Source organism: Filicampus tigris, chromosome 6, assembly GCF_054856515.1.
Source record: "Filicampus tigris isolate MCC_2025a chromosome 6, RoL_Ftig_1.0, whole genome shotgun sequence".
Lineage (NCBI taxonomy): Eukaryota > Metazoa > Chordata > Actinopteri > Syngnathiformes > Syngnathidae > Filicampus > Filicampus tigris.
Window position 1 is genome coordinate 3,335,932 of NC_141222.1, and position 17,548 is coordinate 3,353,479.

At 39.4% G+C, this 17,548-nt stretch overlaps 1 protein-coding gene across 4 annotated transcripts in view; it reads left to right on the plus strand.

Moving 5' to 3' along the window:
• The window catches only part of LOC147145480 (testis-expressed protein 2-like), a 31,962-nt gene extending 14,414 nt beyond the window's left edge, over window positions 1-17,548 (plus strand). For 3 of the 4 annotated variants that reach the window (XM_086034605.1, XM_086034606.1, XM_086034607.1), the window contains 11 exons: window positions 470-1,940; window positions 2,115-2,315; window positions 2,945-3,251; window positions 3,431-3,654; window positions 8,746-8,910; window positions 9,224-9,323; window positions 10,814-10,931; window positions 12,441-12,554; window positions 14,370-14,585; window positions 14,721-14,841; window positions 15,874-17,548. In XM_086034605.1, coding sequence (XP_085890731.1) covers window positions 489-1,940; window positions 2,115-2,315; window positions 2,945-3,251; window positions 3,431-3,654; window positions 8,746-8,910; window positions 9,224-9,323; window positions 10,814-10,931; window positions 12,441-12,554; window positions 14,370-14,585; window positions 14,721-14,841; window positions 15,874-16,017 — 3,162 coding nt within the window. In that variant the 5' untranslated portion in view covers window positions 470-488 and the 3' untranslated portion in view covers window positions 16,018-17,548. The remainder of the gene's footprint in view (window positions 1-469; window positions 1,941-2,114; window positions 2,316-2,944; window positions 3,252-3,430; window positions 3,655-8,745; window positions 8,911-9,223; window positions 9,324-10,813; window positions 10,932-12,440; window positions 12,555-14,369; window positions 14,586-14,720; window positions 14,842-15,873) is intronic. The other variant, XM_086034608.1, reaches the window with a different exon arrangement.

Here is a 17,548-nt window from a genome sequence, read left to right on the forward strand (position 1 = left end):
TCCATAGTTAATGCTTTAATTTTGACAGCCCTAATTACTATACATCATCTGTCATCTAAAAGCAGTGTTCATCCTCACTTCTAATTAGTTGACCAATCACTTCCTTCAACAACATTATCTCACGACAACTTTACTTATTAGTGGTTATTTTCTAGTCATTTAGTTTATTTCAATTGTGCAAAGTGGTGGTTATCATGAATCAATATCAGGACAATCAATCACATTGATTATTTGATTATTGTGTGTTTGTGCGCCCATAAAATCCTCTGCATGCTCCATAAATGTTTCCCGCCGGCACCACGTTGGCTACTTCTGGTGTACATCAAATCAATTGGAGAATGTGCACTGGGAAACACCGTGGTGATCAACAACCATGTATACCTTATTTATTTTTAAACGATTTGACAATGACGATGGTAATTTTCAGTATATTCCGCACTAACTGGTGTTGTCTTTTTCTTCTTGTCAGACTAAGCGGGAGTACTGCAATGACTAGCCAGCACCCTAGCCATGCAGAAAGCACTTACTCCACAGACAAACAGCCACCTGCTTTGGCCTCTAAGCTCCATGTCCATCGATCTGAGTCAAAAGAGACCCTTACAATCCACTTCTCAGCTCTTGGGAAGGAGGAAGAGGAGGAGGAGGAAGAGCTGTACACAACATCAGTTTCCTCCACATCTACCAGTCAGGACAAATTGAATATTGTGACAGGAGTTGAGGCTAGTGAGGAGTTGTTTGAAGCACAGCAATCAGACCCTTCCGTTGATGTGGCTCCCTCACCGCAATCTGTCAGACTTCCACCCCTTTCTACTACTCACACAACTTCATTGCCACATCTTGCTGAGCAAAAAGGCTCAAGTTCAAATTCATCACCCACTAAATCTTTGAGCTTTCCGTCTAGTGACAAGTCCTTTCTAACTATGGTGAAATCTTTTTCCTCTGACATTGAGTCTAAAGATGGAGTCCCTTCTGTGACAGCTCCCACAACAAGGCATAGACATATCATGAAATCCCTGGTTAAATCCTTATCGACTGACACATCTCAGGACTCCCGCCTTAATCTGCAACTCTTCAAACAATTCACTCAGTCCAGGATGCACAATGCTACCACATCAGCAACTAGTGATTCCAAAACAGCGCCCTCTTCACCACTCATCTCACCAGATAACCGCAGCTTCTTCAAAGTCTCAGAGGTTGAAGCACGAATTGAAGACACTAAACGTCGTCTCTCTGAGGCCATCTATGAACCACTTCAACTCTTGAGTAAGATCATGGATGAAAAGAGCAGCAGCAGCCTCAGTCGACCAAAGGCTTTATCTGCCAGTGCATCCGAACTCTACAACCTGAATTCGGTCCACGTTGAGAGCAACAACAATGACTGCATCAAAGAGGAAGAAGGCAGTGAATTGGAGGGTGAAAGTCCAAACAGTGGAACAGCAGATTCTCATGTGGCACCTTTTGACATTAAGAGCCCCAACAAATCATCCTCATTCCCGATATCTCTGGACAAGTGCTCCATGTCTGCTCTTGCAAAACAGGAGGATGAGGACTATTGCATTTTGTACAGCGAGGACTTTGACTCTTGTACTACTGACACTGATGTTGATGTTGGTACTGGAACTGATAGACAGCCTCAAGTGCCATTGAGCAGCACGACCGAACCTTGCATCGAGAATGGATCTGAAGATGCTGAGCCCTCACCTAGGGTTCCTCACTATACCCTTTTGATCCTTACTATTCTGCTCTATGCGTGTTTTGTATTGCCTTTGCCGGAGCATGTCCGAGGAATGTTGCTTGGAGTGGCTGTAGGATTCTTTGTTGCAATAGGAGTTGTGTGGCTGACTGGACCAAAATCTGACAAACCCTTCAGATATTCCAAAAAACATGGAAAATTGTGGAATTTTACTCAATTAGACATTAAAGAACCAGAAATATTTAAGGTCAGTGACAATTTTTTTTTTGACTTCATTTATTAGTTACATAATTAATTAGCTTTCAATATATATATATATATATATATATATATATATATATATATATATATATATATATATTGAAAGCTAATTAAAGTCCTTGTCAAAATTTCAAACCTGTTACATGTTCTTCCTCTTCAGGGCTGGATGAATGAAATCACAAACTATGACCCAGAAACCTACCATGCCACATTGACACACTCTGTGTTTGTCCGCTTGGAGGGCTCCGTCATCCGTCTGTCGAAACCAAACCACAATATTGCTCGACGTGCCATACACAATGAACCAAAACCAGATGTAACCTACATCAGTCAGAAGATCTACGATCTAACAAACAGCAAAGTATGTTATTGAATGACTTGTTTCTGCCATAGAAACCACAAACACGTGTTTTCTCTCTCACACACACACACACCCCAATCCATCAGGGGTCACCAACCTTTTCAAAATTGAGAGCTTCTTCTTGGCTACTAATAAATGTGAAGGCATACCTATTTGAAACGCACTTCTGACAAATTTGCTCAAATTACCGTTAATAATGTTGTTATTATTGTTATACTATTATTTCATTTTTTCTGAACTTATTATATTCAGATGTGAAGACAATCAGTGATGATGATTTCTCACAATATGTAGGAAACTAATAATAATATGCAACACTTTATTTCTATAGCACTCTGCCAGTGTTTACATTTTCAGATCATCAAGTTTACAACATTCTGAGAAAATCTATTTTAGAGCAGGCTAACAGGCTACTCATGTGGTCCTTGGGTGCTAACTGGTGCCCGCGAGTACCACTTAGGGTGACATCTGCTCTACTTAATTTTGCAAGTATAATTAACAAATGTGCTTTTTTTATTGGTTTTGTTGCACACATGATCAATTTCAGCTGTTTTAGATCTTGTACAGGCTCATCATATATAAACTAAACACAACATGATTTCTTAAATTTCATCCAAACTGTCTTCTAGGTGCATTTATTGCCTCAGAGCCTAGCCAGGAAACGGATATGGAACAAAAAATATCCCATCTGCATTGAACTCGGCAAACAGGATGATTTCATATCTAAGGTGGAAGGTGACGCCAGTGAGAACAGAGAAGAGGGGACAGGAGGAACTCAGGAGCCAGCCCGGTCAATGTCCTCCAGTCGAGATCTGACTCTCTATCTGTTTGGAAGAACTGGGAGGGAGAAGGAAGAGTGGTTCCAGAGGTTTATGTCAGCTTCTATGCTTAAGGTGAATTTGAAGAAAGCTGCAAGTCCTGCAAGCTCCAAAAGTGGTAAGCATAATTATTTGTTTTCCTCAAAAACATTCTCTGTTGCTCCCATGCAACTGTTGATTTTTAGTAACTGATTCATTATTGATTACATTACCTGCCAATTTATATATTTGAATATCAGATTCAAGCGACTGAAAACGTTCCATTCCTCAGCCTGTTCTTTGAATTATTGCCCACAGCTCTGAGCTCTCACAGTCGCAGTAGTAGCCGCAGCAGTCTGGATGAAGCGCTGACATCACAGCCCAGGACGAAAGATTCCCCGACAGCAGGCAGTGCCAAAACTCATCTGCTGGACTACAGTGTCTACATGGCTTCATTACTGACAAAACCGACTGCACTCAGATCCCCACCTACCATCTCTGACCTCCAATGTCCCCAGAGCAGCCCTGGAGCTGAAAAGAAGGTGTCACATATTCCATTCTGTTCATCGTCCATAAAATAAAATGTTCCTTGTTAGATGACACATTACAGTTACCTTTTTATTTTGGTATCTCATAAATATGTTAAAATTATTTGGAAGCAATTCTAACATGATAGAGGACCAGAATATATACAGTTATGCAGAGCTGGTCATCGTCTCTCCGTCCCCGAGTTCCCATACTGCATAATTAATCGACCCACATGGTCACGGCCCGTTCCTCGTCGGCGACAGCCAATCGGCGTAGAGACCGTTATTTTACGTCACAAATAGGCACCGCACGATAAGACACGCAGTCAAACGAAGAAAAAATACCTGAATATTCCTCCCACTGAGCACAATCCTCGACAAACTGAATAATATGAAGTTCAGATCTTCCTTAGACAACCATAATTATGCCTTTCTTAATATTCAATTAAATAAAAAACAATCAAATGCAAATTAAAAAATAATTGAATAAAAAATGTTTTTTTTGTTTTTCCATGACTATCACCGGGTGGGCAGTCTGTCAATTTGGGTGGGCCTGGGTGTGCTCCGCCCCTGACACATGCACTGCAAGGTGACTGGTGAAACAAAAAGAATATGGGGCACATGTCATTGTGTCTGTGGGACCGCAAGGTACACAACACTGTTTTATTTTAAATTTTTTCCTTACTCGGCCGCATGTCAGGAGTGCAGCACCTGCGGGTGATGTTGTATCAGTTAAGTACGTTCTCGACGCCGTTTGGCTGACTCCACGTCGACTGGGACCACGTGGGTCGATTAACCCATTAATTAAGTACGGGAGCGCATAACCACGTTTCTACCATTAAAGCCGGGAACGCTGTTGCGTGTTTCTCCCTTTAAAGCCGTACATGTCATTTTCTTTCTTATCATCCAATTCTCGGTCTCTTAGCCAATGAAATGAATCAGAATATACATGTGACGGTGTCGTGAGTTGTCGGAGAATATCCAGAATTTTTTCGAAGAGTAACGGAGTCACAGTCGATCGCGGGAGCTCTGATACAAGTCATGGCAGCGAGATAGACGACACGCTCGTGAACTTTAAAGCCGTGAAACCATCCAAACGTGATGTGTGGTTAATAAGATACATGTTCGTAGATAATTACGATTTCAATATCTTTGTAAGAGGATACAGCATGGTAATTACCACTTTTTTAAATTAAAAATAATGCTTCACTTGCATCTTCGATTGAAACAGTAAAGGTTAATAAACTCGGGCCTGTGTGAAAGCCACGTGTAATATCTCAAATATTTTTGGAATTATGTTTCTATCTGCTACAGGGGCCGAAATATTAATTATTTTTGTAGGTGGCGAAAATGTCAGATTTTCAAGGGTGACTCCAAAGACGGCCGTATGTTTTAGAGAGATATCACACGAGGGGCTTCAGGATTTAATGGGTTAAATATGCAGGACGGGAACTCAGGGACGGAGAGACGATGCCCAGCTCTGCAGTTATGCTAATAATTTTACATTTACACCACTAATTTTCCTACTGATAAACTACTGAAAACTACTAATTGCCGTTTTCGATCTTTTAGATATATTTCGATATCCTTTTCCAAATTTCTAAAATTCAGTCATTTACTCACATGTGCTTTGCTAATGGCTCGGTATCCAGCAAGGTCAGTACGGCGCTGAATGAAGTGTACTGGGGTCTCTCAAGAGCTTAGAAACTCATTGAATATTTATACACACAGACACTAATTACAATCTAACAATTCACTGGTGTAGAAACTTACCCTTAATAGCAATTTCAACCTGTATGTCAACATGAGTGAATATGTGAGTAAAACATCAGGCCAAATGTTGAAGGGTATGGATATTTGTAATCATGGCCATTTGGGGGCTTTAAGTGTTCATTAGGAATTTAAAAGGACACAGACACACACTCTACTGTAACAACAAATTGCTTCACCTGATCAGTCCCTAAATAGGTTTTCTGCATGGTTTGTCATGTTATCCCCTCAAAAATGTCAATATATCACAAACTCTGCCATATATTTAAACTTATTAGCACCACTGTATACTGTAGATTAGTATAGCATAGTTAAGTATAGTATAGCACAATATAGTTTAGTACAGTGTTCCCTCAATTTTCGCGGGTGATACATTCCAAGCCTATTGTGGGGGGGCAATAAGTGAATTTCCACAAAGGAGAGGTTGACTTCCTTAAATGTCATCTTATTTTGGGAGGGATTTACACCTATATTAATCCAATACAACCCCCTTCACATGCTTACTACCCTTCTAAACCCTTGCTACACCTACTAAATGTAACTTTTAAAATGCAAAATACTTGCTGATTAATGAGGATGAGGATGTCGCACCCTAACTGAGGGTACAGGAATATTGGGTGCGATGAACTGTCTAATCATTAGACATAAACATTAGACTCCAATGTTTATAGTCTTGGTTTCTGCAAAACAAATTCCCCCTAAAAATAAACAAAGACATTTTTGGACTGGTTTGACTTAGAAGGAAGAAAAATGGCAAGAAAACTCGCAAAATAGCAAGGTAAAACTGCAACGGATGAAGTTATGGTAACAAATGAAAATTTGGGTTATCGTGAATTCGCAGACAGCACGGTGGTCGACTGGTTAGCACGTCCGCCTCACAGTTCAGAGGTCGTGGGTTCGATCCCGGCTCCGGCTTCCCTGTGTGGAGTTTGCATGTTCTCCCCGTGCCAGCGTGGGTTTTCTCCGGGTACTCCGGTTTCCTCCCACATTCTAAAAACATGCATGGTAACTTGATTGGACACTCTAAACACCCTAGGTGTGATTGTGAGTACGGAAGTTTGTTTGTCTCTGTGTGCCCTGCGACTGGCTGGCAACCAATTGTAACCATTTTTGTGTGCAAATCTTTATTTATAATTAAGTTAATTATCTCTGCCTTTCTTTTCGTAGTCATATCTTTTTATTTCCAAATAGTTCTAGAGACACCACTACAAAGTTGACACTAAAGTCACTTTTAACCCCTTAAGCTGAGGGCAACTTTTGCCAAAAACGCCTAAAAACGGTGCACCCAAAGTAAATTTGTAGCTGTTCTTGAACCATTTGGAGTATCAGCATTGTTTTGGTCTCTTTTTGATGATAACATTTTGTATTTTTCTCCCAAATTGTCAGAATATGTGTAAGTGCTCCTGTCACTGAACTATGGATGTTTGAAAACAGAAAAAAAGGCGAATCTTATGTTCGTCTAATATCTTTTCACAAAATCTGCCTTGAAAATGAATTTAGAATGTTGATTAGGACTTGAAAACACTACAGGATCAAAGCTTGAGGTCTCCCCTAGTTCCAGTTCAAATTGGTCAATAATTCTACAAAAAATGTTTTACATTTTACACATGTTTTCCTAAGTAAAGGTACAAACCCCAAATGTTCAATTTGGGTGACTTGTGCACCCATTGTGAATACTTGTGGAAAAAAAGGCTGCTATGCTTTTTTTTTTTTTATGCTACTATGGTGTAGTTCTTTTTTTGCCATTACACATAAAAAAAACCAACCACAACAACAAAGTAGGCTTCGCGATAGCAGAGTCTTTTTACGCACAGAATGCAGGAGAACGAAGCACGAAAAAAAGGCGTTTACGCGACGAGTTTTTTTTTTCCAAGAGGATTTGTATGACACACCCCATATCGTTGTCTGAGGAATTTTATTGGCTATCCAATGCGTCAGTCACCAGTCAGTTCCGCTGTGATTAGCCAAAGCTACGTACGGATATATAATCGGAGTGACTTTTTTACGCACGGCCGTTCATTGGCTTCTGTAGGTCTCTTTGAAGGGAAAACCCTTGCAGATTTGGCTAAAGTGAGGTGTCAGTCATAGGCCAAGGATTTCGTTTGATATGTGTAGGTGGCTAATCCGCTCACGCCAAGTGAAGCTACGATCGCAAATACATCAAAAATAGTGATATTTGATTGAAATTGGTAACGTTTGCAGCTGCAGCTAACGTGACTTTGTGGATTTAAAGCTTGGCATGGACTCACTATTTCATCGGAATACTTTGACTGGACCCTTGTAGACGTAATGGGACCATGTTTGATGACGTTGGACGTTTCGTGTACATTTGTGACGTTATGGTGAGTCGATATTTTGTTTTTAGATCTACGATTGTCTAACATAAATGCTCACTCAGTCTGCAGATATGATTGCATTGTAAAATGTTGGGCACCATTCAAATCTCCAGAAACTCAGCTTTTAAAAGATGTATAACATGTTCACACATGTACTCAGCTGACGACGTGCATCAGCGATTTGTTTTGACAGATGACGTAGGGCAAGCAACATTGTGTCATGTCAGTTTTTGTTGACTATGGCGGCGCCTTGCGGATAAAAGCGGTAGTCGTGTGACTAAAGTCAACCATATTTCCCATGCGCGCAAGCTCGTAGTGTCGTGAAATCCTGAGCTCTTGCTGGCCTACAAGTTGGACTGAATTACATTTCTAATTCCAATTCCAATCTAATTGGCTATGTGAAAGATGAGTAGCGATAATGTTAGGTAATGAATGTAATTTTGTTCAAACAATACTTTTGTTTTTTTGTTTGTTTTGGGGCTTCTGCCATAACATCAGTAATAGCGCATAGACGTTCGAATCGACTTCCGTCCTTATAGCGAAAGGAGGAAGTGAGTATGCCGTAAAGCAATTCAGGACATTTGTATTTTTTTTGTGTGACAGGGTTGCTCCCATCCTCCTCAAAGTTACTTAGTGCCAGTATAAATGATACAGACCCCCCCAGCGCATGACAAACTTCCCATTCAACTACTTGTAAGTCAATTTTTCATCAAAAGAGTTGTGAAAACATTTTAATAAGATCAAATTCTTGCCCAGTGCTGCTTTAAATTTTTTTCCAATCCAAAAAGTCCAAAAATTCTATGCGCTGGTTAGCTGGTTATTCACAATGGGTGCACAGGTAACCCAAATGGAACATTTGGGGTCCGCCTGTACTTGGCTGAAAAAATAGTTCACAGGGGTACATCATTTAAAAAAGGTTGAGAACCACTGGTATAGTAGAATCATGAGCTGTTCATTATCCTCACTTGTGTGTACGTTTATCAACATACTGTGTTTATAGCTTCAGAGCCCCGCCTCAGCGCAGGAACAGCTCAAGGAGGAGGAGGAGGATCCTGTTTCCTGGGTGAATGCAGCTGTTGGCCGGCTCTTCTGGGATTTTCTGCGGGAGACTTACTGGGCTGAAGTTGTCTCCAAGAAGATTCAAATGAAACTCAGCAAGATACGGGTGAGCAGACTGAGGAACATTGTGTATTTCCTTTCAAAAGTGTAAGAAATTAAAACTGTGTACAAAGTCATTTAGCATCTTTTTAAGGCTTTGAAAGGGACACGGCAAGGATTCAGTCAGTTGCGTTTTAATATGATTAATCTTACTTAAAAAAAATTAATGGTTTTAATTTAAAAATCCTTTTTATTTACATTTTACACAAGGTCCCAACTTCATTGGAATTGGAGTTTGTACTTGTTATGCATTATTGATGTTATTTCAAATTACAAAATATTTTTTGGGGGTTAAAGTCATTACTTATTCTCTTTTGCAGTTACCATACTTCATGAACGAGCTAACTCTGACAGAACTAGACATGGGTGTGGCCACACCGAGGATCCTTGGAGCATCCAGTCCTTCCATCGACTACAAAGGTAAGCGAGAGAAAATATGTGGGGTTGTCACTAACAAATTTCTATAGAATTATCGATTATTCCATCGATTACTCTGTGATTAGCCACGGTAGGGTACGGTAGTTCATTAACGAGGTGGCGAGTACTTTTTCACACAGGGCCAGATAGCTTTGAATAGTTTTTTTTCTTAATAAATAAAATCTCCATTTAAAAACTACATTTTATGTTTACTTGGGTTATTCTTGTATATTTAAATTTGTTTGATGATATTTAACATTAAAGTGGGGACCTGATGTAAGAACACACCAATTTGAGAATGGAAGAAATACTATTTCACACCACTGTACATATTTAATACAGTCCCCTCCAAAAGTATTGGAACAGCAGTCAATTATTTTGTTTTTGTTGTATACTGAATGCATTTGGGTTTCAGATCAAAAGATGAATATGAGACAAAAGTTCAGAATTCCAACTTTTATTTTATGGTATTTTCATCTAAATGTGTGAAACAACTCAGGACTCATCTCATCTCATCCTCTTGAATGTGGGCCCTTCAATCCTGACTATTATGCAAAATTTACTTCCACCTGAAAATAGAACTTCGGACCACTGAGTCCAGTTCTTCACAGGGAAGCCGTGACCAAGTGGTTAAGGCTATGATAATGGATAACAGATAACAGATAATGGATGATGTCTTGCTCAAGGGCGCCATGAAGTTCTATTTTCAGGTGAAAGTAAATTTTGCATTACAGTCAGGATAAAAGGACCCACATTCAGGAGGACGAGTTGAGAGGCTCACAGTCAAAGTTGCAAAGTCAAAAATAACGTTCTAAAAGTCAATGATTGTCAGGGGTGCCATGTCATCTACGGGTGTTGTCCCACTATTTTCTCTGAAGTCCAAAGTCAACGCAGCCGTTTACAAGTCAATTTTAAAGAACTTCATGTGTCGTTCTGCTGACAAGCTTTATGAAAATAGTCATTCCATGCACCAGCAGGGCTTTGCACCTGACCCATTGCCAAAACTGTCAAAAAATGGTTAAATAACCATCATATGACTGCACTTGATTGGTCAGATATGAACCCCTTAGAATTATGGGGTATTGCCAAGAAGATGCTGAGAGACACCAGACCTGATTTACTGCTGTCAAAAAGCAATCTGGGCTTCCATATCTCAGCAGTGCCAGAGGCTGATTTCCTCCATGCCCATTTTAATTGCAACACCTTATTTCAACCTTCATCTTTGGTAATGCAGTAAGCCAAACCAAAGGAGCTGCAACCGAGTACTGTCTTCATATGAAGTTTTCACACTTAATGGCAGTTTAGAATCTTCAGTTAACCTAACATAAATATGCATGTTTTTGGAATGGGGAGGAAACTGGAGTACCCACGCAAACATATGGAACATGAGCCAAAATTCAAGGCAGATCTTCTAAGCACTACTCTACATGTTGCCCTACAAATGAGCCCACTTTCAAAATGTTAACCTTCTCATTTTAACTTTTCCCCCACAGGTCTGTGGTTTGACTTGGACATTTCCTACAGTGGTTCCTTCCTTATGACCCTTGAAACTAAGATGAACCTAATCCGCCTGGGCAAGGAAGGAGAAAGCCTCCGTTTAGGGGAAGAAGGGTAAAGAATCCAAACAATAATCATCACTCATTGAGAAAAGGGCCTCGGTTGTTTCCATGTTTGGTTTTATGGGTTTTCCATCTGCATATAATATAAAATGCTACTTTTCATTTTCTAAAATCACGTTTTGTCGAGCCAACCTCACTTGTTTTTCTTGATTTTTCTTTACCTTCTCTTCCTCCTTTCTACTTTCTTGGATTCTGCTTTTATGCTGCTGTTAAATGGATACATTTCTCTTATTGGTAAGTGCTGATTGACCACATTCAACATTCTATGCCTGTCTAATTCGGGATGTGGCATTTTATATACAAAAGTGTAATGATTGAAATGGCATTATTTCTGAGGGGCATTACTTTATTCTCTTATGTAGAGCAATAATATGCTGAGTTGAACAACTACCGTATTTTACAGACCATTGTGCGCACCAGATTATTAGGTGCAATATCAATGAACGGGTCTATTAAAAAAATAAAAAATAAATCAGAAGATGCACCGTGTCATAGGGCCCATTATTTTTGTGAATTATTGAATTTGAAATAGTTTATTCTATTTGTACCGTATGTTTATTTGATAGATTTAGTACTATTATGCCACATTCAGACATTCAGACATTGGGTAGCGCCGCATCGCTCGCTTGCTTTTGTTCGCGGTGTAATTACACTTCGGTTGCTTCTGGCAGAGGGGATCCTCCAACAGACCAAAAAAAAAAAGCGTGAACATGCATCGCTAGCCAATCTGGTGACCGCTAGTTATGTTATTACTTTGGCTAATGCTAAATTCTATCATGGTTGATAGTTCAAGAGCTGTAAATAGGGCAAGACACATTTACCATTATGTAACATTTTTTGCTTGGTGTCGGCAGCTATTGGAAGCTGGCTATGTTGTTTACCTTGCGCCGGTCCGGTCTCGCTATGTAACGTTGGAAATTTGCAGCCAGAAAACCTTTGTAGGACTACGTTTCCCATGTCTCACACACAAAAGCAGGAAGTAGTTCTAGTTCCGGTTTGACTAAAACAGATGCCCATGAATGTGAACGTGAATAGGAAGGACATGACGTTTACTTCTTGGTCCCACGGACCACAATGATACTATCCCACATTGTAACATTGGAAACGGGCAGCTACAACCACAACATTAGGCTAGTAGGACTACATTTCCCATGATTCTAAAACACAGAAGGAGGAAGTAGTCCTAGTTTCGATGCCGAAAACATAGACGCATGCTAGCGATTACATGTGCATGACAATGACAACGAAAAACGTAATAGAAAGGACCGACATTCATCCATACGTAGGGTGCACCGCTTTACAAGGCACACTGTCGATTTTTGAGAAAAGTGAAGGATATTAAGTGCGCCTTATGGTTAGAAAAATACGGTATTTTACTTTACAATTTGCCAGTACACTTTTTAGAAGTATGTTATGGCTTTGCACACACCATGTGTAGATGTAATAAGTCAATAAGCAGGCCTGCAGTTATGCCTTTGTATGTCTGTTGGTGTTGTGACAGATCCAGACCCCGAACTTACTGCCTGGCTGACAGTGATGAGGAGTCTTCCAGTGCAGGCTCATCAGATGAAGAAGATGCCACCGAGCAATCAAATGAAGTACCTGGAGCAGAAGGGTGAGGAAGGGTCTCTAAATGTGTCAAATGGGCTATGCCTATGTGCACGAACTGATCAAATGTCTTCTAAGGCCAGGTACACACAAAGACAGTCAGGATGTTTTTGTCCCAATTTTACCACTTCCTGACCAAGGACGTCAAACGCCAGACAATCTTATGTCTTATAAGAGTCCTATAACACAGGTGTCAAACTCAAGGCCCGCGGTCCAGATCCGGCCCGATGGGGCGATGTTCACCTCTTTGTGAACAACTGCGTGCGAAAATGGTCGAACAGTTTAAGGACAATGTTCCTCAACGTACAATTGTAAGGAATTTAGGCATTTCATCATCTACAATCCATAATATCAACAAAAGATTCAGAGAATCTGGAGAAATCACTGCATGTAAGTGGCTAAGCCGAAAAGCAACATTGAATACCCGTGACCTTCGATCCCAATGCGTCAAAAACCGACACTAATGTGTAAAGGATATCACCACATGGGCTCAGGAACACTTGAGAAAACCAATGTCAGTAAATACAGTCCGGCACTACATCCGTAAGTGTAACTTCAAACTTTACAATGCAACGCAAAAGCCATTTATCAACAACACCCAAAAACGCCGCCGGCTTCTCTGGGCTCGAGCTCAATGGGCTGATGCAAAGGGGAAAAGTGTTCTGTGTTTTGACGAGTCCACATTTCAAACGGATTTTGGAAATTGTGGAGGTTGAACATGATTTGCAAATCATTTCGTTCAGTTTTTATTTGCATTTTACATAATGTCCCAACTTCAATGGAATTGCGTTGTATGTTTTAGTGAACATGACTTGATTGAAACGATAATATAATCATTTAAGATCGACTAACGCCAAATGGATCATGGATGTTGTGTCCTCCGGGCCAAAGAGAAAAAGGACAATTCAAATTATCAGCACAAAGTTCAAACTCCAGTATCTGTGATGGTATGGGGTGGTTTTAGTTCCCCTGGCATGGATAACTTGCACATCTGTGAAGGCACTATTAATGCTGAAGGCTACATACAGCTTTTGGAGCAACATTTGTTGCCATCCAAGAAACATCTTTTTCAGGGATGTCCCTACTTATTTCAGCAAGTCAATGCTAAGCCACATTCTGCATGTGATACAATGACGTGGCGTATTGTAAAAGAGTGCGAGTACTAGACTGGCCTTGCAGCAATCCAGAACGGAATCCCAATGAAAAGGTGTGGCACATTATGAAATGCAAAATATGGCCATGGAGACTCTGAACTGTTGGACAACTTAAGTTGTACATCAAGAAAGGAGTGGAAAGAATTCCACCTACAAAGCTTCAACAATTAGTGTCCACAGTAATGCTTATTGAGTGTTATTAAAAGGGATAGGTGATGTTGGGAAGGTATTACAGGCATCATATTCAGATTGAATGGATATTTGCTGGGAAAAAAAAAGTTTTAGCAGTTTAAGCTAGGGTTGTCACGATACCCAAATTTTGACTTCGATACTATACCTGCATAAAGTACCTCGATACCGAAACCGTACCTCGACAAAAATCTAAAATCAGCAAATGCAGCAAAATTGTAACTGACAAAAGAACTTAATTTTATTTTAAATGTGAGTGAATTTGAGCATTAAATATCTTATTTTTGTAGTGTATGCAATTGAATATTGGTGAAAAGAATTTGCAAATCATTGTATCATGATTTTTTTTTTTTTTTTTTTACACACCGTCCCAACTTCATTGGAATTGTGGTTTGCATGTGCCAACCAATAAATCCATTGCATAATTGAACGAGTTAAAAAATTCAAATTTGAAAATATTATCTTCTGATTTTATCCAGATATACTTTTGTTGGAGGCCACAAACCCAGCAAAATCATGCGCTTTGTCGACAAAATCACCAAGTCCAAATACTTCCAGAAAGCAACGGAGACAGAGTTCATCAAAAAGAAGATGGAGGAGGTCTCCAACACCCCTCTCCTTCTCACAGTGGAGTTACAGAAACTCCAAGGAACTCTTGCTGTCAATATACCTCCCCCGCCCACTGACAGGATTTGGTATGTATAATGAGAGGTTCATCTTCATGGCCTGTGAAATGAATGTCATGCACTTCAAATGTAAAACTGCAGTGAGTTATCTGGCCTCTTGATGCCGTAAACTGAACCATTCTCATGTTTGGGAATGTTTTTCAGGTATGGCTTTAGGAAGCCCCCTCAATTGGAACTGAAGGCAAGACCTAAACTGGGAGAAAGAGAAGTTACTCTGGCTCATGTCACTGACTGGATCGAGAAAAAACTGGAGCGGGAGCTTCAGGTACTGATGCGTTGTATATTTAATTGTTGCATAGCATTTAGATTCCAAGACACCGGAATCATCTAAAGTCAAACGCTTCTATGTGCACAATTAGTGATGTCGTGCTTATTAGGTAATTGCTCAGTTCAGCATGCATCAAAGAATGAATCCGGTATATGGTTTTCTCCACCATTGAGGACTTTGTGCGAGACTTCACTTGAGCTCTGTTCTGCATACGACAAAAAATTAAGTTGTAGTAGATTGTTTATTCTGTCGTCAGTCATCATTACAATCCATAATATATGCACAAAATAACAGTTACAATCATATGTCCCATGATGGATTGGCACAGGCAGAAGCTAAAGCTTATTCAAGCCTGGCCTTTTCTCCCCCTTAAGGCAATGTAAAACTGCATTTACCTATTTACATTTTATGCAAACACAAGACAAAACAAAATAGCAATAAATAAATAAATCATCATCTAAATCATTTTCTGTAACTTTCCCAAATAGCTTTGCGAACAAGTTTAAAAAAAAAAAAAGTGATTCACAGGTTTTCCAATGTATATTTGCATCATTCCAATATTTCACCGCGACAATAGAAACACAAATTATTGTAACTCCCTTAACTGCTTTTTGCACAATGGACTTACAAACACCTCTTAAGCAATATTGAGACTCCCAGATGTCAAAGAGCTTTTGTATAGAGTGAGGAAGAGATTGAGTTTTTGCTTTAAACATTATTTGCATGATTTGATAATAACATATGTCTTTTAACTTCATAATATTTGATTTGAAAAAGAGTGGGTCTGGACGTGTTTAGCTTTTCCATGGCCTGCTTGATTGCCTGCCACAGTGATATTTTCATAATTGTAACAGTTTGACCTTGGAACTGTTTTTTATTTCCATGGTTTCCTATTAGAAAAATTGTTTCCAAATATTAATGTATTAGAGGTAAAACCTAACTCCTGGGATTCATTGTGTTTATACGAGAGTCAAAGTAAACAACAATAAGCTGTCAATGATCTTGTCACTCTTTCTCTACTTATTTCAGAAAATTTTTGTAATGCCAAACATGGACGATGTGTGGCTGACTATCATGCACTCAGCCATGGACCAACGAACTGCTGCTGGTCCTTTGGCTTGGTCTGCAGTGGGCCAACAGCCATCCCACCCGCGAAGGGACAGCACCAGCTAGCCATAAAAAAAAAAGAAAAAACCAATCCTGTTTACAATACAGTATTCCCCCCAAAATATAGAAAACTCATAGAAATTGGGGCCAAAGTTGATAGGAGAGAAATTCCTGACAGAAATACTGTATACACTCACTGTGTGAATACTCTTCACCCAACCAATACAAAATGTAAACGAACAAGATAGTTCCACAAATACTGTCACTGAAGAGAATGTATGTGCTGCTCCGTTTTATAGCATTTGTCATGTCTTTGAAGGATTTCCATGGAAGAAAGGATGTCTTGGAATGGATTGGTTTTAGCTCTTATGGTGCAATGTCTGACCTCCTTAATGCGCTACAAATATAGAAGCATTCACCAGATGTCTTAAGGCCTGCAAAAAATAAGACTCTATTGAGGCCACAGTGAGCGTGCAGATTGCGTGTCAGTTGTTGAGGGTTAACTCAAATATAAGCAGGTAAAAGCTCAGATTGTTGTTGATCAGGTGTTAAACGACAGTATTCATTTGTGCTGGGACTCCAACCTGAATGCCACTTCTTATGCCAATAATGCCCTTTATCCATGTCTGTATGGAAATCATGCTCAAGGGCAGACAATTCGAATTTACTGTGTACATTCCATACATACAAGTGCAATGATATAAATGCTGCATTGACTAATGAATGATGTTGAAGAGGTACAAAAATCTACTGAAAGTTTGTTGTTTAACAGATCTATTGAATGTATGCGCGGGTGGTTTAGTTCTTAATGATATAATGAACAGTGTAACTTTTTGAGGTATGCAAGCGACTGCATGAAGTTGAGATTCTTGTGATAAAACAATGTATAGTATGTCTCAATAATTATTGTAACGTAATTATCTTTGCAACGTTTATTTAACAAACACTTAAGCATTTGAAGTAAATTGATTTAAACAAATTAACCATGAAGGCCAATGCTTGTTGAGCGCTCATTTGTAAACTTGTCATTTAAGTTTAGTAGTTTGATGATATGAAGGTACGCTATAGCAAAGCCTCACTTGCCAAGAATGTATAGGCTTAAAGCTTACCTTTATGAAAAAAAAAGAAAGTGTCATACTTCCAATGTTAACCAAAGTACTACCATTGGACATAAAGTGCTAGTCCTCTCTGCTAAAAGGCACACACATCCATTGCAATGTACTGTGTTCGTTGGGACACAATTGGTACAACGCATTTATCATTGTTTACAGGAATACAATTTTTTTTTAATTTATTGTAAGTGTACTAATGAGCCGCAACACAATAGACCATTTGATGTGATTGTTTAGCCGTATGCCTTAGTTGATTTTTGTTATGTGTTTTTCATGAGGTGGCATGTGGCTTCCGGTTTTGTCCACTTTGGAATTAATAGAATCAGGATTTTGAGGGTATATGAAGATCCACGGCTATTTGTATCTGTGAATTATTACTGACCTGTTAAAATGGATGTGCAATTTTTAAGGCCAAATTCAGTGATTGTGTATCTGCCTTATTTATGAAGCAAAATAAATTCAATCGATAAAATGTTTTTTTCTTA